Here is a 21,855-nt window from a genome sequence, read left to right as displayed (position 1 = left end):
AATGTGTTTTATCTAACTTTATTTAGTGCTTATCACGTTGTTAGATAGGTTTAGAGACGGGATTGGTTGACGAGCCGCCGTGACACTTCGCTGAGGCTCATGGGAATTTGCTATTGACAGTGACACCGTGAACCAAGAAAGTGGCGCTGGGAATGACAATCTCCTAAGGTAGAACTGTTCTGGAATATCTATGATAGATAAATGGATGACACGAATTCAATCCCTTTGATAAACCAATATCACCGGTTCATGATGGCGGCGCGTGCACACGCAGCGGCCACTCTCTGTCCCGTTCGGTGATTACTGAGTGTTTGTCCGGCAGTTTTGTGTGTGTTCGTCTCGGGTGACACGTCGTGCTACTAGTGCGGCGGGCATGTTCTGCTCAACATCGGCGGAAGTGGGTTCTATGGCGTTCTGGACTTTGGTGCGGAGAGATTAAGGGTCCGGCGTCTGCTCTTCCTTCCCCGGTTGGACTGCGTCGTGAGCTCGGACTGCTCCGTCCTGGAGCATTGTTTGGATGCGTCGGCAGCGGGTCTGCGAGGCAGCGGAAGAGGGGCCAGCGCAAAGACGTCGGGCCAGGCTTGCGGCCAAACCAGCTCGCCCAGCCGTGCCTTCCATTCTCCTGGCGTACGTTCGGACGACAAGATGGGTTGCGTTCGCCTGATAGGATCCACGAACCGGACAGTGCGTGCCTGCTGTGTGCTCGTGTTCACAGTGGCCTGGTTGACTGTCATCTTTCCGGACTCTGCTGTGCATCAGGAGCAGCTAGCGTGCTATCACTCTTACATGTTCATCTTCTTGTTTTATTTTTCCTGTGTTGTTTACTTGTATGTGCGTTGTGAACTCTGTCTTGTCACCCTGGGATAGTGAGAAACGTTATTTCGATCTCTTTGTGTGTCTTGACATGCAGAGGGATTGACAATAAAGGAGACTTTGACTTTGACTTTGATTACTTGCGTGGATATAATGGTTTAAGGGTTTTACATCACAATTGGACTACAGGCATACCTCCAATTATGCTGATAAGCTTGGCCAGAAACTTAAATGAAATATTATAATATTGGGTTAAATACAAACGTACGTAATGATGGTTTATTAAATGAATCAATAAATTAAAAGAGGCAAAGACTGACCTATTGATCTTTTCTGTCTGCGTTAAAGCTGGGCAGTTGACTTGACAAATAACTGTAATTTTAATTGACTAGGTAGACACACTCCGGGGCTCGATCAACCCCGGCGGGGCCTCCCTTGGGCGAGGGTGTCTGGTGATAATGGCCGAAACACTCTGTGACCCCAAGGTCCACTACTGATGACGTGTCTACAAAATTATGACGTTCAAATTACCCAGAACAACAATGACAACTTAATGGGACCCCTTTTGAAGAAAGTGGTTGGTTGAGTATAGAAACAAGATATTGGGTCAAGAATGCTGCAAGGTTGGTAGACGTGATGTGGTCCAGGGATGGGACTTGGGGTTGCTTTCTTCTCTCGCGTCTCGCTGTTTTTCCGTCTTGCTGGCTGGGGTCCCGGGGGGGGCGCCTCGGCTGCTCCGGGGGGGGGGTTCTGGTTGAGGTGCGGTCTCGCTTCGCCGTCCTTCGTTCCGGAGTATGTGCGACTCCGGTGCGGCGGGGTTTGTTGAGGGGGACATGCGTCGGCCTGTGCCCTCCGCTGCCTTCTGTCTGGCCGGCTGGGTCGGCGGACCCTTTGGGGAATGTGTAGCGAGATAACCTTATAGACCTAGTCCTAACCCCTAATCCCTAAACCTAACCCCTAATCCCTAAACCTAACCCCTAATCCCTAGATCTAACCCCTGATCCCTAAACCTAACCCCTAATCCCTAAACCTAACCCTAAACCTAACCCCTAATCTCTAAAAAGAGGAAACTAACCCCTAATCCCTAAACCTAACTCCTAATCCCTAAACCTAACCCTAACCCCTAATCCCTAACCTTAACCTCTAAAGAAAACGGTTGGTTGAATATAAAAACGAAATATTAGTTCAAAAATAGTTCAAAGGGAATAGACAAAGGTAATCCAAGGGTAGGACTTTAAATTAGTGGGGTTTTTTTCCTCAGAGGTGACCAGATCGGGTAAATACAGTCAAAATCAAACATACAATAAGCACAAACACGAGTTCAAGGTAAAAAAAAATATCTTTATCAAGCCCAAAGTCGTCCGGGCCAACATGGCTGGCGCGTCCGCAATGGGTAGGATACTTTGGAGCCGGTTATGGGTGGCAGGTAAGGATAGAAGGACCGTGCCTTTGCTCCTCTCCTTCGGGGGAGGAACTCTTTAGCTGACCCTAACCCCTAACTTCTAAGGAAAGCGGTTGGTTGAATATAAAAACAAGATATGAGGTAAACAATGATTCAAAGTGAATAGACATAATGCAATACAAGGGTAGGACTTTAGGTTCCTTTCTTCTTCTCTCATTTTTTTTCTTCTTCTCTCATTTTTTCCATCTTGCTGGCCGAAGACCTGGGTGGCGCCTCAGCTACTCGGGGGAGGTTCTGGCAGAGGTGCAGTCTCACTTCGCCGTCCTTCGTACCCAATCCAGATTTTATGTGACCTGGTACGGCGAGGTTTACTGGTGAGACATGCGTAGGCCCGTGCCTTCCGTTGCCTTCTATCTAACCGACAGGGTCGGCGGCCCCTTTGGGGAAGGTTAAGCGAATAAAACTCAAAATACCTAACCCTAACCCTTTTTAAACACAATGAGTTGTACTTACCGTGTACGCTCTACACGGTCCACTTGCAAGCAGAAAATAAAGATATTTCTGTTGATAATCGTCGTGTTTGTATCCGTTGTCTCGCTCAAGGCCATTGCGCCCACAGATTTGAATTTTGGCGAGAGTTCAGCCTATTGACGTCATTTCCGCGGTGTAATACCCGCATATCTGAAACGGCAAAGTTAAGAGTAGAGTTAAATAAAGTTTTTAATCAACGCAATAATTTACAACCGTTGACCAGTCGAAACAATCATCGAAATTTGGCGTCTGTGGCTGGAAGCAGACGCCGAGTTCGACGTTCCTCCCAAACGCCACACTCCCTCGCTTTTCAGGGCTTCACAAAAAAACATATTTTTCAAAACAATGACTTGTAATTACCTTGTACGTTCTAGACGGTCAAGTTGCAAGCTGAAAAAAATATTTGTCTTGTTAGTCGTCGTGTTACTAACCGCTGTGTCTTGTTTGTCAGCATTGCCGCTTTCCTACTTCCTGTTGCAAGTCACGCCCACGGATTACAATTTTGCCGTGAGTTCCGCCTATTGACGTCATGTCCGCGTCACATGACTGCGACATAATATTATCTAAAACTGTTTGTACGGTATTGTGTTGTTCTGTGCGGTATTGTGTTATTATGTGCAGCGTCGTGTTGTTCTGTGCGGCGTCGTGTTGTTCAGTGCGGTGTCGTGTTGTTCAGTGCGGCATAGTGTAGTTCAGTGCGGCATGGTGTTATTCAGTGCGGCATGGTGTTATTCAGTGCGGCATGGTGTTGTTCAGTGCGGCATGGTGTTGTTCAGTGCGGCATGGTGTTGTTCAGTGCGGCATGGTGTAGTTCAGTGCGGCATGGTGTTGTTCAGTGCGGCATGGTGTTGTTCAGTGCGGCATGGTGTAGTTCAGTGCGGCATGGTGTTGTTCAGTGCGGCATGGTGTTGTTCAGTGCGGCATGGTGCTGTTCAGTGCGGCATGGTGCTGTTCAGTGCGATAAGGTGTTGTTAAGTGCAGCATGGTGTAGTCCAGTGCGACATGGTGTTGTTCAGTGCGGCATGGTGTTGTTCAGTGCGGGATGGTGTTGTTCAGTGCGGGATGGTGTTGTTCAGTGCGGCATGGTGTTGTTCAGTGCGGCATGGTGTTGTTCACTGCGGCATGTTGTTGTTTAGTGCGGCATGGTGGTGTTCAGTGCGGCATGGTGTTGTTCAGTGCGGCATGGTGTTGTTCTGTGCGGCGTCGTGTTGTTCAATGCGGCATGGTGTTGTTCAGTGCGGCATGGTGTTGTTCAGTGCGGGATGGTATTGTTCAGTGCGGCATGGTGTTGTTCAGTGCGGGATGGTGTTGTTCAGTGCGGCATGGTGTTGTTCAGTGCGGCATGGTGGTCAGTGCGGCATGGTGTTGTTCAGTGCGGCATGGTGTTGTTCACTGCGGCATGGTGTTGTTCAGTGTGGCATGGTGTTGTTCAGTGCGGCATAGTGTTGTTCAGTGCGGCATGGTGTTGTTCAGTGCGGCATGGTGTTGTTCAGTGTGGCATAATGTTGTTCAGTGCAGGATGGTGTTGTTCAGTGCAGGATGGTGTTGTTCAGTGCGGGATGGTGTTGTTCATTGCGGCATGGTGTTGTTCAGTGCGGCATGGTGTTGTTCAAAGCGGCATGGTGTTGTTCAAAGCGGCATGGTGTTGTTCAGTGCGGGATGGTGTTGTTCAGTGCGGCATAATGCTGTTCAGTGCGGCATGGTGTTGTTCAGTGCGGCATGGTGTTGTTCAGTGCGGCATGGTGTTGTTCAGTGCGGCATAATGTTGTTCAGTGCGGCATAATGTTGTTCAGTGCGGCATAATGTTGTTCAGTGCGACATGGTGTTGTTCAGTGCGGGATGGTGTTGTTCAGTGCGGGTTGGTGTTGTTCAGTGCGGCATGGTGTTGTTCAGTGCGGCATGGTGTTGTTCAGTGCGGGATGGTGTTGTTCAGTGCGGGATGGTGTTGTTCAGTGCGGCATGGTTTTGTTCAGTGCGGCATGGTGTTGTTCAGTGCGGCATAATGTTGTTCAGTGCGGCATGGTGTTGTTCAGTGCGGCATGGTGTTGTTCAGTGCTGGATGGTGTTGTTCAGTGTGGCATGGTGTTGTTCAGTGCGGCATGGTGTTGTTCAGTGCGGCATGGTGTTGTTCAGTGCGGCATGGTGTTGTTCAGTGCGGCATGGTGTTGTTCAGTGCGGTATAATGTTGTTCAGTGCGGCATAATGTTGTTCAGTGCGGCATGGTGTTGTTCAGTGCGGGATGGTTTTGTTCAGTGCAGGATGGTGTTGTTCAGTGCGGCATGGTGTTGTTCAATGCGGCATGGTGTTGTTCAGTGCGGGATGGTGTTGTTTAGTGCGGCATGGTGTTTTTCAGTGCGGCATAATATTGTTCAGTGCGGCATGGTGTTGTTCAGTGCGGCATGGTGTTGTTCAGTGCGGCATAATGTTGTTCAGTGCGACATAATGTTGTTCAGTGCGGGATGGTGTTGTTCAGTGCGGGATGGTGTTGTTCAGTGCGGCATGGTGTTGTTCAGTGCGGCATGGTGTTGTTCAGTGCGGGATGGTGTCTTTCAGTGCGGCATGGTGTGGTTCAGTGCGGCATGGTGTCGTTCAGTGCGGCATGGTGTCGTTCAGTGCAGCATGGTGTCGTTCAGTGCGGCATGGTGTCGTTCAGTGCGGTATCGTGTTGTTCAGTGCAGTATCGTTGTGTTGTTCGTATTGTGTTGTGTTGTTAGTAATGTGTTGTGTTGTTCGTTTTGTGTTGTGTTGCTCGTATTGTGTTGTGTTGTTCGTATTGTGTTGTCTTGTTCATATTGTGTTGTTCGTATTGTGTTGAGTTTTTCGTATTGTGTTGTGTTGTTCGTATTGTGTTGCCTTTAACACTTAGCCTCTAACACTTAGCCTCTAACACTTAGCCTCTAGCACCTAGAAGGTAAATAAATAGGAAGGAAGGACTCACCGGTGACGTCTTCGCCCAAGTTCAAGCGTTGTACTTTGTATTTTCATCTGACAGTGGAAAACATATAGCCAACAAACACCGTGGAACCTAAACGAATGAAAGAAAACTATCATTTGGCCACAACCAACATTCACAGATACAACACAATGTGACGTGCGGGGTTGAGGTTAAAGGTTGAGTGAAGGGCCCTCGTTTTAAACTACTTTTCTGAAAAGGATTGGGAACAAGTAAGACGTATTTAATTTATTTAATGGGAAGTAGTAAGAGCTATTGAATTTAATCTATGTATTATATTCTATTGTATTGTATTCTGTTGTATTCTTTTGGATTGTATTCACACTAACCCCACTAAAACTTCAGCCCACAAAAACTCGCCTCTGGCGCCTAGCCTCTGGCACTTAGCCTCTAACACTTAGCCTTTAACACTTAGCCTTTAACACTTAGCCTTTAACACTTAGCCTAGAAGGTGAATAAATAGAATAAATTGAGTGAAGGGCCCTCGTTTTAAACTACTTTTTTGAAAAGGAGTGGAAACAAGTAAGACGTATTTAATTTATTTAATGGGAAGTAGTAAGACTTATTAAATTTATTTAATCTACTTTTCTTCCCAGGCAAAATTTGATGTGCTGCAATTCCAAATTTCCAAAGTGAATGAAGGAATGAAGTCCTTTAAATTATGATTTTGTATAAATACTAGGCATTAACACAAAATCGACGGCACAAAATGGGCAGACTTTACTTGTTTGAAAAGGACTGGTTACAAGACAGAATTTTTTAATTTATTTAATGGGAAGAAGACTTATTTAGTTTAATTGATCTATTTTTGTTCCCTGGCAAAATTCGATTTGCTGCAATTCCAAATTTCCAAAGTGAATGAAGGAAAGAAGTCGTTTAAATTATGATTTTGTTTAAATACTAGGCATAGACACAAAATCTACGGCACAAAATAGGCAGACTTTACTTGTTTGAAGAGGACTGGTTACAAGACAGAGTTTTCTGATTTATTTAATGGGAAGAAGACATATTTATTTATTTATTTTTATTTATTTTTGTTCCCTGGCAAAATTGGATTTGCTGAAATTGTATTTTGCCAAATCTTGACTTGAGACCTGATAGGAAGTATTAAACGCTTAGTTAAATCAATACAAGTTGGTAATAAGAGCGAGTAATGTTGGTTGAACCGATGAATGAAGGTTGAAAGCAATTTAAATTATGACTTTGTATAAATACTAGATATTAACAGAACATCTACTGCGCAAAATGGGCAGAGTTTACTTGTTTGAGAAGGAGTGGCTTATTCAAAACTAAGATTTATTTAATCTGTTTGTTCCCAGGCAAAATTGGATGTGATGCAATTCCAAATTTCACCACATGATGGTGCCCAATTTTGACTTCATAGGACATATTAAACACTTAGCTTGTTATTATGTTCAAGGTAATCAGATTTGTTTATTATTCTAATGGCCTCTTCAAAACTATTCTGGATTACTACTTTGGATCTATTCTACATTACTTGGCAACAACATACTCTGTAACAGATTAGGCAGTATAATCACATATGTTAACTTGAGAGTGCCCACACTCAATCTACTTCTCGTGATGTGTTAAATCAATTACTGTTAGACATTATTTGTCTGATAATCTACAAAATCTTTGAATTGAAGAATTTGTGATTTAATTAATAGCTTGTTGTTATGTTCAGGGTAATCAGACTTGTATATAATTCTAATGGCCTTCTTTTGAAAACTATTCTGAATTACAACTTTGGATCTTATATTACTTTGCAACAATCTACTCGGTGACAGATTAGGCAGTATAATCACATATGTTAACTTCAGTGCCCGCACTGTATTTATTTATGGTTATTTGTTAAATCAAGTACTGTTAGACATGACATAGGAAGTGTTTAACATAAATGTTATGGCTACTCACCATTGTAGGTCGCTCCTGGTCAATGATATGAGCCTCTTCTTGCAGTGGAAAACTTGCAGCCAACAAACACCGTGGAACCTAAAGGAATGAAATTAAACATTAACATTTCCCCTGGACCAACATTCACACGTACAACGCAACGCGGCTACACTTCTGCTATTACAAACGTAAATCTCCTTAAACACAACGAGTGTTACTTACCGTGTACGCTCTAGACGGTCCAGTTGCAAGCAGAAAATAAAGATATTTCTGTTGATAATCGTCGTTGCTCAGTGGCTCACGGCCATCGCGCCAACAGATTTGAATTTTGGCGGAAGTTCCGGCAATTATGTCATATCCGCGGCACATGACTGTGACGTAATACCCGCTTATCTGAAACGGCAGTTAAAAGTAGAGTTACATCAAGTTTTCTTGGAACCTAAACGAATGAAAGAAAACTATCATTTGGCCACAACCAACATTCACAGATACAACACAACGTGCGGGGTTGAGGTTAAAGGTTGCGTGAAGGGCCCTCATTTTAAACTTCTTTTTTGAAAAGGAGTGGAAACAAGTAAGACATATTTAATTTATTTAATGGGAAGTAGTAAGACTTATTAAATTTATTTAATCTACTTTTCTTCCCAGGCAAAATTTGATGTGCTGCAATTCTAAATTTCCAAAGTGAATGAAGGAATGTCCTTTAAATTATGATTTTGTATAAATACTAGGCATAAACACAAAATCGACGGCACAAAATGGGCAGACTTTACTTGTTTGAAAAGGACTGGTTACAAGACAGACTTTTTTTAATTTATTTAATGGGAAGAAGACTTATTTAGTTTAATTGATCTATTTTTGTTCCCTGGCAAAATTCGATTTGCTGCAATTCCAAATTTCCAAAGTGAATGAAGGAAAGAAGTCGTTTAAATTATGATTTTGTATAAATACTAGGCATAGACACAAAATCTACGGCACAAAATGGGCAGACTTTACTTGTTTGAAGAGGACTGATTACAAGACAGACTTTTCTGATTTATTTAATGGGAAGAAGACTTATTTAGTTTATTTAATCTATTTTTGTTCCCTGGCAAAATTGCATTTGCTGAAATTGTATTTGGCCAAATCTTGACTTGAGACCTGATAGGAAGTATTAAACCCTTAGTTAAATCAATACAAGTTGGTAATAAGAGCGAGTAATGTTGGTTGAACCGATGAATGAAAGTTGAAAGCAATTTAAATTATGACTTTGTATAAATACTAGATATTAACAGAACATCTACTGCGCAAAATGGGCAGAGTTTACTTGTTTGAGAAGGAGTGGCTTATTCAAAACTAAGATTTATTTAATCTGTTTGTTCCCAGGCAAAATTGGATGTGATGCAATTCCAAATCTATCTGAAACGGCAGTTAAAAGTAGAGTTACATCAAGTTTTCTTTTTTAATCAACGCAATCATTTACAACCGTAGACCAGAAAGAATCGTCGAACTTCGACGTCCCCCACAAACGCCACACTCACTCGCTTTTCAGGGCAACAAAAGTACTTCTTTTTAAAAACGATGAGTTGTACTTACCGTGTACGCTCTGGACGGTCCAGTTGCAAGCAGAAAATAAAAATATTTCTCTTGTTAGTCGTATGTTACCATCCGCTGTGTCTTTGTCAACATCGCCGCCATTTTCCTACTTCCTGCTGCGAGCCACGCCCACGGATTTAAATTTGGGCGGAAGTTCTTTCCATTGGCGTCGTTTTCGCGTATAGCAAATCCGATTGGTTGGGAAGGGGGCACGGTTATGCAGCCGAGGGGTCCTGTGATCGGTGGGATGTAAAGTAGGCGTCGACGTCACGTCCGCGTCACGTGACCACGACGTGGCAGACGTCATATAGCAACCGCTGTTTTGTTTAGTAGATTTACAGTTGTTATGCATTGGCATAATGGTGTGCACTCAAAATAGATTTAAATAAATTAAATATTTCTTCTGCCCACTCCCTTTTAAACAAGTTAACTCTGCCCACGTCCATTGACGTCTTGTCTGCGTCACGTGACCACGACGTAGCGACGTCATATAGTAACCGCTGTTTTGATCAGTAGACTTAGTGGTTAGCATGTCCACCTCTTAAGCATGATGTTGCGGGTTCGACGCCTGATCAATGTTAGCATGGAGTGAGCTGAAGTGCATGGCGCTGAAGATTTGAATCTTTGAAATGCGCTGAGGTCTGACATATCAGGCAGAATGGTTTGCCATCACGTTCAACAAAAAATAGAAACTTTCCCACTCTGATTAAAACGTCCTGTGTTCATCTACATATTTTCGTTTTGCTGTGCATCTTTTCCCTGCCATTTCGAGAGCCCAATTGACACTCATAGTTTAAAGAAATGTGTTTGCCCATCCTACTTTGTGGAATTTCACCACATGCGCTTTTGACCAAAATACCAAATTGAACTCAAGTGAAGCCATCCTGCTTTCCACACCTTTTTTGTTTACACTGTTTGTACTATGTGTCCTCTCTGCATCCATTGCAGCCTGGTCATCCTAGAAGAGGGACCCTCCCATCTGTGGACTTTTCTCAAGGTTTCTCATTTCCCATAGCTGGAGTTTTGAGTTTTTCCTTGCCCTCTTGGGAGTTTAAGATCTGGGGATGTTTGAGAATATCTTTCGTTCTTCACATGTGCTGAGTGTTGTTGTTAGTCACCTAAATGTTGAACAGAGGCTGTGATTTACCGAAGTCAAATTCCTTGTTTGGCACGCTCAAACATGGCGAATAAAAAACTCTTGAATCTTGAATCTTGAATCTTGAATCTTGAATCTTGAATCTATACAACTTTACTTGTATAAAATTTTCACAACAGCTGTCAAACAAACAAAGCGGGAAAAACCGAAGACGTGCATGTTTCGCCCACGCTGGATTTATTTGCACCTTTGAAAAGACACCGTATTGCCGCAGATGTGGCAAAGACTACTTTTGGGCATCTGAGACGGAAGGATGTCCAAAGCATCACGTCACCTGCTCTGGTAGGCATGGTGGTGGGACGTTGAGGTCAACCGCTTTGGGGTTGGCTGAATCTTTGGTCGCAGGATGCCACACACTTGAAGACAGAAGCAGAAAAGCAGAGCTAAATGCAAAATGTACTCACCAGTGACTCCAATTTTTTCCCCCTGAAGAAACAGCTGGACGGGTGGCCCCGGCTGGCCGGTGGGACTCTTGTTATTCTGACCCTTTTTTGTGCGCGTTTGGGGCAACAACCGTTTTTTGTGGCGCTCTCTTCTGGTTCAAGAGTGCCCTGCATGTGAATTTGCCTTTCCTGCCTTCTGATTGGATGAGCGCCGGTGTGACGCGGTGCCTCTGTCACCGTGGCGGGGGGTATACGTCAGCATCGGAGCGTCTGCCAACGTCTGAGACCGGCTGGCAGTGTATCGGAGGTGTTGAGTGCGGTGCCGCTGGAGCTCACTCACCAGCTGGTGTTAGGGCCACAGAATGGAGGCCAATGAGAAGAATATAAAGAGAAACAGAAACTTCTCCTCCAATTGTTTGGTTTGTCTCTTCTGAGCTTCGATGAATTCTTTCAGCTCTTTGTTCCTCTAGGACGGACAAATGGAAAGTGGCCTTCAAAAGCCAGTAAGCGTGCAAGTAAGTGCCGGGCTGGCTTTGGGCCCTTACCTGTTGCGCGCTGTGCAGCAGATCCATTCTCTCTTGGAGGATGCAAGCGCCGCACTCCCTCAACTCGGACATCAGGGCTCGCTTCCATTGGTCCACAGCGCTCCTAAGCTCTTCTCTCTGATCCGCCGTCAGCACGTCATTCACGCCAGCGTGGCTGGCTTTTTCGCCGTCCGTGGCGGGGCAGTCCCGCTGCGGTAGCGCCTCGTGCAACATGGCCTCCAGCTCCAGGATCCCCTGGGCCGCAATCCTCGTCCATCAGTGGTCCGGCGGGAGATTTGAGGGCGGCTTACCTTATGAGCCTGGTCCATGGAACGTTTCCTGAAGTCCAACTCTTCATCCAGGTAGCCCTTCTGCTTGCAGAACATATCCTAGCACAGCTCAAGGTCAGAATTGTTGGGGCACATTGCAGGAGTTCCCCTTGGCTGATGTCGCGTGTCTGTCTACCTTCTCACTTTCAATGTCTAACATCTTCTGTTGAAGTGCTGACTTGGTCACTTTGATGTATTCTAACCACTGAGGAAAGGCTGCTGTCACATAAGCAGAATGCGAGAGCGTGCGTGGACGTGCGCGTTACCTTCTCGGCTAGAGTGAGAAGGGTCCTGGTGTGAATCACGACCACCTGCTCCTCGTTGGTGAGATTCTGCAAGAGCCCAAAGGCACAGCGTCAACAAGCTTCTTTCAGCGCAAGGCCTTCCAAAAGTCACATTTGAGCCGCCGGGTCTCGTGGAGTGCGAACATAAGGAGTTCTGTTAGATAAATTGTATATATATGTTATCATGCGTTCCCTAATGAGTACTTATTAATAAAGTTATTGCACAGAATGCTTGCTGTTTCGCCTTGCAGACATCACCTAGTCCACAACAAGTCAAACAATGCTGTCTGGAGCTTCCTGACCTTCTACACCTCTGGGAATCCAAGAAAGTTGTTGATGTCTGCACATGTCATTTTGTCTTTGCACTCTTTTCACATGACTACTTTGTTTCACATAGCATTTTGTCCTTGCACACTTTTCGTTTCTCATGGGATCCTGTCTGCGACTTCTAGTTTCACATAGAATCTCGTTTCTTCTCTCATGAGACAAAGCCCACGCTTTCCCCCCCACCTATCAGGGGCTAGTCTCACATTGTAGGTAGGGCATTCCTGAATAAAAAGAGAGGAGTGTAAACAGACCTTTAGTGTAATCGGATTGATGTAAGTCTGGATGCACTCCTCGTGAGAAAAGACTCAACATTCTGCCTCACTGGTTTTGTCTGCTGATCCTTTTGCTGATTCTGAACCTGACAAGTTCGACATACATTTACGGCGTTATCGCCCAGGATGTCCAGCTTCTTCGTCAGATCACTGATGACGATGTCCGGGGGAAAGGCGCAAGGAGCAATGTAAGGTGTTCTGGGACCTCGGGTTAAGGTTAGGGTTGCGAGGGACGCCTTTCGTACGCTCACGCCCTCGGCCTCGCAGTAGATCTGCAAAGGGCTGAGGCCGTCTGGGAAACGGACTTGCAGAAACTTCAAGACAGGGGAGCGCCACTCCCTCTCCTGAAAGGCAGAGGCATGCATCCGTCCGTCCGTCCGTCCTTCACATCTCTGGCCTCAACACGCTTGTGCGAGTCTTCCCACCTCCAGCTCCAGGATGCGGAACTCAAGCAGTTCGTTTTGGTCTCGGATATCCTGGATGTGCTCTTTCAGACGCGCTTCTTCCGCCTCCATCCGCCTGACCTGAAAAGACAGTCAGACCTCATCTGCGGGGCTTCCCGACGGGTGTGACGCCAAGCGACTCCGCCCAGCGCCTTTCTTTCCGTCACCTTTTCGGCCAACTGCTGATTGCTCTGACGCAGCAGCTGCTTCTCCTCCACCCACTTGACATTCTAGAAGAGACAAACGCGTGGACAGCTTTGGAATGTTGTGTCATTTTCATCCACAAATTCTTTGGTTGACTGGAAAATGACATTTGCTTTTCTCCGCATTTTCCCAGCCACGTTCGGGGGGGGGGGGGGGGGGTTGGTCCAGTAATGCCAGACGAATGAGTGACTGAAGAATGTAGCTATTTTGTCTGAGAAAAAGGTGTGCTCATTGATGAGCTTACCTGTCCTTGTTGCTTCAGCGCTGACTCCAGATCTGCTACTCTGCTTTGATAGTGACCCATTTCTACCATCAGCTTTTCTCTGGTCTGAAAGGAGGAGGAGGGAGGCTCCTCCTCCTCCTTTCAGACCAGAGAACACCCGAGGCTGGGTGAGAACGGGGAGGCTGCGACCCGGCCGAGGGTTGCGGGAAGGGGCGCCACCTTGATCTCCTTCTCGGCGTCGTAGTCCCCTCCGCTGGTCTGGGCCAGCAGAGCGTAGGCTCGTTGCAGCGCTTGATATTCTTGCGTCAGCTGGCGGTAGCGAAGCTCCGCCTCCTCATGCGCACACCAATGCAGCACAGCAATAGTACCAGAATCAGTCAGAACGGCGACAAAGCACCCGCGACGCAAAGACGAGTCCGATTCCAGGCTGAAGAAGAATGTTTGGCGCCAATACGCTGGCAGAAATGGCGGGCTACCTCTTCGGGTTCCGTGTCGGGGGTTCTGTCGGTGTGAAAAGACAAGGACGATCCGTCCGAGTCCACCAACACGTCTTCGTCGTAGCCGTAAAATGTTTCGATGACCTGCGGGCGCGGAAGCAAACATCTCTCTGAACAAACTGAAGCGACACCTAGCGATGAATCGACGAGAGGAACGATAGCGAGAAAAAGGCCATTTCATCTTGCGCAACACCAAGCAGCCGCAAACAAACAGACTCACCTTGCAGGACCTCACGCTTTGTTCCTCCTCAGAGATTCTCGACGTCGGTATCATAGCAGCAAATCTCTCTCCTGTCGACATAAATAATCCACCTTTGAGATTCTTTGGATGCAAAGGGAACGAACGGCTCCGGCGCAGAAACAAACGCGACTCACAATGACATTTCTGACATGAGCTCCTGTCTCCAGAGCCTGAAAAACACGTCACCGACGATGATTGGAGGGCCGCTCGTCTTTTCCAAAAGTGACAACTACAGGGTGTGTCAGGGTTTTCCAGATTATCGTTATCGTATGATTATGTTGCTTTGACTTTGACCGCAACCTGTAATAAATAATATTATTTATCCCTTATTCATCCCTATCGCTGGTCCCTTCCTACACAAAGTCGTAAAACACCCCTTGCTATGTTTTGACTAGAGGTCAAGGGCTTTCTCTATTCAATCCACTCTTACACCCACCCTGTTTCTCTTGATAAAAATGCTCGTGCAGGAGCCGAGAGTCAGACTTCATTCGTACAACGGATGGACTCTCCACCTGCAGGTGTCCAAAAGAACTTACTTGTCTCCCGGGTGGTTCTTGCAAAATAAGTTGGAGCGAGCACAACTCTAACAGGGTGCATTTTGCCACTAGCTGCCTACGGACAATGACGTCGCGCTCGCGGCTCATGGTTGACGGGCTGAGCAGCCGGGCGAGTCCGTCGTTTTCAGCGCACAGCGAGTGGCAAAGGCGCTGACAAAACGGGAGCTTTGAGCTGCTGAAAACGGCAAAACAAGTCTAAAACGTGTTCAAACGCGTGCGCACAATGCTCCTGCTTGAAAGGTCGGAATTTAAGGGGCCAATTTTTTGGATGGCGGCCGCCGGCCAAGCTTTGGACGGAAAAGGTTTCCTGGCGACAGCGAGCGAGCGCGGCGCTGCCGTACGTGCACCGAGTCGCCTGCCTGAAGACCTTGGACAAGTCGTCAATGATGTGCCGCTGCTCCACAACTTGAAAGAACTCCATTTCACCGTCCTGCTGGCCGCAACCGCGGTCCAGGTCATTGAGCGAACTAGGCCTTCTTTGTGGAACACAAATGCAGTGGACTCTGTTGGCACGCCGCCGTTGTCCGCGTCGACTTACCAAGCTTGCCATCTCCTCGTTCTCCTGGGTGACAAAGCGCACTTTGTTTTCAAGGCGACACAGCACCAGCGAGAGTTCTTCATTCTTCCTGCTCAGGCGTTTGTTTTTGTACAGGAGTGGCAGAAACTGGCTTTCTGTTTCTCTCAGTCGCTTTAGCTGCAAGCATGAAGTGCGGGATGTGAAAGACGCACAACACGCGGGCCAGAACGTATCCATTCCTTTTGCATCGGTTTGAACGGAATCGTGGCTTTGGCTCCCAATAAAAGACATCTACCAGGCAACCGACTCGCCGCGCCGCTCAACTAATAAGCAAGCGCAATGGGTGCCTCGCTGGATGGCGCGCATCAAACGTAGCGCAAACCTTCAAGCGTGCCGTCAATAAATTACCAGTTCATTGCGCTCTTCAGAAAGCAGGGCGTTTCGATCCTCCAGTTTCCTGATGGCTGCGCTGAGCTCAGCGATTTTCAGATGAAACCGTCGCGTGTCCCGATCCTCCTGAGACTGAAAACGCCCCGCAACACACACACACAAGCACTCGTTCAAAGTTCAAAACTGTTTTTGTGCTACCTTCCTCCAGCAACGAACTAAGTCATGCGTACTGCAAGTGTGTGATGAGGTGGCTTACGCTATGAAGAGGATTGCTAGTAGCGGCGTTGACCCCACTTCCAGGGTAGTTTAGGCCCGCCCTTTGGGAATCCCTCAGGGCAGCGATCTGCTGCTCGGCAGCCTGAGTCTGCAGCTGAAGGCGGTGGACGTGGCCGGCCCCAGGGCTTTATCCAAAACACTAACCGCTCTGTCTTTCAGCTTGATCTCATCCGTCTGGATGTACAAACGGGGAGCGCTCAGGCAGGCGGGCAAACTCATTTGCCAGAATTGTGACAAAAACAAAGAGAGCAACCGGCCAATTTTTTTCTTGAATCTACTAGAACACCTTTGCTGTGACAAAAGCGAAGCGAGCAACCGGACATTTTCTTCTTGTGAAATAGAATAGAATAGAATGCCTTAGGTGTCATTGCACTGCAGGTATACAACGAAATTGGGAACATAGCCACGCACCGCGCATCTGATCAGTCCTACCAGTCGGCGGATCTCCCTCTCGCAGTCTCTCTTGGTTCGGCTCAGCTCCTCCCGATGCTGGTGATGAGCCGATCGGAGCTCGGCCGCTCGGGACTGCCAGGCCTGCTGGGCCGCTGCCAGGGCTTCTTCCGCGCTCCTGGTGGAGGCGACACCGCTCGGTCTCCCGACACCGCCGCGTCTCCTCCACCTCCGCCAGAAAAGCCCCCCCCCTCTTCACCTGAGCAGACATTGCGCCACACCGGGCCGTTGAGACCGCAACGGAGCGCCGCGACGCTTACTGGGGACAAGCTACACAATACGGTAGCGGCCGCATCGAAGCCCGACGTGGCGTGCGGATAGTCAGACACGGATAGAGCGGATCACCTTGTCCATGGAGCCGTCCCTCAGGCTGAGGACCAAGGCATTCAGTCGCTGGATCTCTCCATCTTTGATTTTGATCACTCTCATCAGCTCCATTTCATGCTGCCGCAGTAATGTCTCCCTGGTAATGGCTAACTCTTTCTGCTTCTCCTCATGGAGTTTGCTTTTGAGTTCCGTCATGGCGGCGGTGGCACGGTGGTGCTCCGCCCGCAGGTCCTGACTTCTCTCTCTCTCCAGACAGCTGACCTTAGACTTAGACAAACTTTATTGTCATCTTGTCTGCACATGGTGCATACAAAACGAAATTCCGTTGCATACGTCTTACAACAAAGTAGTGATATTGCAGTTGAATAGAAGTAACATATCCTATGAAAATATATATATATACATATACTATATATATATATATATATATATATATATATATATATATATATATATATATATATATATATATATATATATATATATATATATATATATATATATTAAAAATAAGTATAAAGTGCAGCAGTGATAATTATGCAATAGTGCAAGTAGGCAAAACAGTATTCAAGAGTGTGCAGAGGAATGCTAAACCATGTATTAAACTTCTATTTAAAGGGTTTATACAAGTTCAGTAAAGTTGGTAGTGCGAGATAGTGCAAGATAGAGGTCCGTAGTGTCATAAAGTACAGTTCTGTGAATGTGTGATGCAGAGTTCAGTTTAGAGCTCAACAGTTCTAGTGTTCAACAGTCTGATGACAGCAGGGAAAAAGCTGTTGCAGAACCTGGTGGACCTGCAGCGGATGCTGCGAAACCTCTTCCCAGAGGGCAGCAGGGAGAACAGTCCATGGTGGGGGTGTGATGGGTCATTGATGATGTTACGGGCACGGGACATGCAGCGCTGAGATGAAATGTCCTGAATGGAGGGAAGAGGAGCCCCTATGATCCTCTCTGCTGTCCTCACCACTCTCCTCACGTTTTTCCAATCGGAGGCGGTGCAGCCTCCACACCACACAGAGAGACAGCTTGTCAGAATGCTCTCTATGGTGCTCCTGTAGAACGTCCTCATGATGGGTGGGGGCAGGTGGGCTCTCCTCATCCTCCCCAGGAAGTACAAGCGCTTCTGTGCCCTCTTGACCAGTGCCGTAGTGTTCATAGTCCAGGTGAGGTCTTCTGTGATGTGGACCTCCAGGAATTTGGTGCTGCTGACCACCTCCACAGCTGAGCTGTTGATGATCAGTGGAGCGTGGTGAGGCTGTTTTTTCCTGAAGTCGACGATGATCTCCTTCATCTTCTCCTCATTCAGGATCAGGCTGTTTTCTCTGCACCAGCCCACCAGCTGCTCCACCTCCTGTCTGTAGTCCAGGTCGTTGTTGTCTCTGATGAGCCCCACCACCGTTGTGTCGTCTGCGAACTTCAAGATGTGATTGGTGGTGAACCTGAGGACGCAGTCGTGTGTCATCAGGGTGAACAGCAGGGGGCTCAGGACGCAGCCCTGAGGGGAGCCTGTGCTGAGGGTGATGACATCAGAGGTGTTCTGTCCGACCCGGACTGACTGAGGTCTGTTGGTGAGGAAGTCTAGCAGCCAGTTGCGAAGGGGGGTGTTGAAGCCCAGGTGTCCCAATTTTCCTACCAGATGCTGTGGGATGATGGTGTTAAACGCTGAGCTGAAGTCCAGGAACAGCATCCGCACATGGGTGTTCTTCTCCTCCAGGTGAGCCAGGCTCAGGTGAAGAACGGAGGAGATGGCGTCCTGAGTGGAGCGGTTTTGCCGGTCGGCAAACTGGAACGGGTCAAATAATAGGGGGAGTCTGGAAACGATGTGACCTTTAAGCAGCCTTTCGAAGCACTTTATCATAACCGGAGTCAGTGCAACAGGCCGGTAATCATTAAATGAGGTGATTTGAGGTTTCTTCGGCACCGGAATGATGGAGGCAGTCTTAAAGCACGCCGGCACTGTGGCTTGGCCCAGCGAGGTGTTAAAAATGTCTGTGATGAGCCCACCCAGCTGACTTGCACATTCCCTGAACACACGCCCAGGAATGTTGTCGGGGCCAGGGGCCTTACAGGGGTTGACTCTCCTCAGGGTCTTCAACACATCGGCGGAGTCAAGGCAGAGTACCTCTTCTTCCTGATGGGGGACAGTTTTAACTGCTGGAGTGCCGTTTAGTGCCTCGAACCTCCCAAAGAAGTTATTTAGACCATTTTGAAAGTCAGCATCAACCACACCCACCGGGGGGGGGGGGGGGGGGGGTGAGTTGTAGTCTATAATCGCCCGTATGCCTTGCCACATACTCCTGGTGTTGTTGGCGTCGTGGAAACGATCCTGAATTTTTCGACTGTGGTCTCGCTTCGCTACCCTGATGGCACGGTTTAAGTTGGCTCTCGCTGTCCTCAGTGTCTCCTTGTCGCCAGACTTGAAGGCAGAGTTCCGCGCTCGTAGCGTTTGACGTACCTCCTCAGTCATCCAGGGTCGTTGGTTGCCCCGGGTGATGATATTCTTAGTGGTGCTGACGTCCTCGGTGCATTTGTTGATGTAGGCTGACACAGTCATGGCAGACGCATGTCTAATCTACATCGGGAAAACTGGGAGGGAGGGAGGGAGGGAGGGAGGGAGGGAGGGAGGGAGGGAGGCAGGCAGGCAGGCAGGGAGGCAGGCAGGGAGGCAGTGTCTGTCTGTTGAGGTTTTCACCTTGTTCTTCTCCTGCTGAAGTTCTAACTGGACGTCCATCAGTTTGGCTCTCAGCTCGTCATTGGCGGCCTGAAGGGCGTCCGTTCGCTCCGCCTTGGCCCGCCCTGCCGGAGCTCGTTTGGACATCTCTTACTCGAGTCTCGCCCGGTCGTCAGTCAGATATCACAACATTTGTACCTGGAGAGCACAAACGCAGCGCTGTTTTCCACTGGCTTCGAACTCCACTTCAATCGGTACCGTAACTTACAACATCATAAACATAGATATAGCTTGACTTATTCATTGAATAAATGCATTTGGTTCTTCAAAACTGCATCACGCAACATAGCGTGACCGAGACGGCCGTTATCCACCTGCGTGAAGTTATTTGGTGAAATGAATGAGATGTTTAAGACACCATCGTTCTGTCTCTATGTAGATGAAGGGAAATAATCGATTGCTGAAGGTCCAAAGGTGTTGTGATAAACAAATAAACATATTAGTGATTAGTGACATATTTGTGATCAATATATTAGGCAGGATAATCACATATGTTAATTTGACTGCCCACACTGTATTTATTTATGGTTATTTGTTAAATCGAGTACTGTTATACATGAAATAGGAAGTGTTTAACATAAATGGACGACGAAAGGGGTACTCACCATTGTAGCTCCTGCTGGTCAATGATACGAGCCTCTTCTTGCAGTGGAAAACATACAGCCAACAAACACTGTGGAACCTAAAGGAATGAAATTAAACATTAACATTTAGCCTCAACCAACATTCACAGATACAACGCAACGCAAACTACACAAACGTAAATCTTTTTAAACACAATGAGTTGTACTTACCGTGTACGCTCTAGACGGTCCACTTGCAAGCAGAAAATAAAGATATTTCTGTTGATAATCGTCGTGTTTGTATCCGTTGTCTCGCTCAAGGCCATTGCGCCCACAGATTTGAATTTTGGCGAGAGTTCAGGGTTAGGGTTAGGGTAAGGGTTAGGTATTTTGAGTTTATCTCGCTAAACCTTCCCCAAAGGGTCCGCCGACCCTGTCGGTTAGATAGAAGGCAACGGAAGGCACGGGCCTACGCATGTCTCTCCAGTAAACCTCGCCGTACCAGGTCACATAAAATCTGGATTGGGTACGAAGGACGGCGAAGTGAGACTGCACCTCTGCCAGATTCAGGTTCTGACAGATCGTCGCTCTTCGGACGCAAAGTATGGCAGCGGACCAAGAGGTATGTACGGCTTCGTGCACCAACTACACCCTTCTCTTAGAGAGGTTGTCTCTGCTAGAGGGACGTGTCCGCCAGTTAGAGCAGAATAGTGCGATAACAGTAGTTGCGGCGGACACAGACGCGGGCTGTAGTCAGCCCGCTAGCCCGGTTAGCATTAGCCCCAAGCGGCTTGCTAATCGCGATGAGCCAGGTAAGACGCATAGCCGTCCAAAGTCATCTCGGTCTACTGGCCCTCGCACTTTGGTCATAGGCGACTCCATTACCCGAAACATTACGCTTAAAAATCCAGCCACGGTAATGTGTATTCCTGGGGGCAGAGCACCCGACATAGAAGCTAATCTTAGGGAGCTGACTCGCAATAGGCCTAGTCAACAGCGTAGTTCCAACAACACTAGCTACTCGGACATAGTGATACATGTCGGCTCCAATGATGTTAGGATGAGACAATCAGAGATCACAAAGAAAAACATAGTGAGGACTTGTGATCTTGCCAGAAAGATGAGTCGGCATCGAGTATTTGTCTCTGGCCCCCTGCCTGGGAGAGGCACTGATGAGAGGTTTAGTAGATTAGTCTCCCTTAATCGATGGATGGCTGGGTTCTGTAAAAAGCAGGGACTGTATTTTATAGATAACTTGTCATCCTTCTGGGGCCGCCCCGACCTGCTGAGGAAGGACGGCCTTCACCCTAACCGTGAAGGCGCCTTCACTCTTTCTAGGAATATAGATTACTGTTTGAGCCTCTCATGACAGGTCACTCTAGAGCAGGCCAGGGCACAGGTGATTAGACCACCTGTGAGGATGGGTTTGGAGTCTGATAAGTTAAAGTTAACTAGCGCTAGGCTAGACTTTCAGCATACACATAGCTCCTCGTGTAGACTAGAGCGCGACAGTTTAAATAGTGCTGCAATACACATAAACATACTTTCTACTGGGGTAGTAGACAAATCCAATCACTCCGTCCCGACCGGTCTTGCTGATGAAACGGTGCCTGTTTTAGATAACTTCACATGTGTAACAAATATTCATCATCAAATTCCCACGGTCGTTTCATCCCACCGCCCTAATAAACTTTTGAGAGGTGATATTAGGCCTAGAGAACACAATTTTACTCGCATCCCGTTTAAAAATCTTTCGATAGATACGCACCCTGATCAACCGATTACACTTAAATTCGGTTTTATGAATATTAGATCACTTCATACGAAAGCAGTTCTCGTTAATGACCTTATCACGGAACATAATCTAAACGTTTTTGGTCTTTGCGAGACCTGGTTAAAACCTAATGAATTGCTGCCACTTAACGAGGCCTCGCCTCCAAATTTTGTGAGCTCGCATGTGGCACGTCCTCGAAAAAAGGGTGGGGGTGTCG

At 47.3% G+C, this 21,855-nt stretch overlaps 1 protein-coding gene across 1 annotated transcript in view; it reads left to right on the top strand.

Annotated features, from left to right (window-relative positions):
• LOC148390115 (uncharacterized) overlaps window positions 1–21,382 on the top strand; it is a 99,051-nt gene extending 77,669 nt beyond the window's left edge. The window contains exon 2 of the mRNA XM_088392604.1: window positions 20,447–21,382. Coding sequence (XP_088248730.1) covers window positions 20,447–21,233 — 787 coding nt within the window. The 3' untranslated portion in view covers window positions 21,234–21,382. The remainder of the gene's footprint in view (window positions 1–20,446) is intronic.
• Window positions 21,383–21,855: the final 473 nt, after the last annotated feature.

This window comes from Syngnathus floridae, chromosome 12 (assembly GCF_059516105.1).
Source record: "Syngnathus floridae isolate MCC-2025c chromosome 12, RoL_Sflo_1.0, whole genome shotgun sequence".
Classification (NCBI taxonomy): Eukaryota; Metazoa; Chordata; class Actinopteri; order Syngnathiformes; family Syngnathidae; genus Syngnathus; species Syngnathus floridae.
The sequence above is the reverse complement of the archived record's forward strand: the minus strand, read 5'-3'. Positions and strand labels throughout refer to the sequence as shown.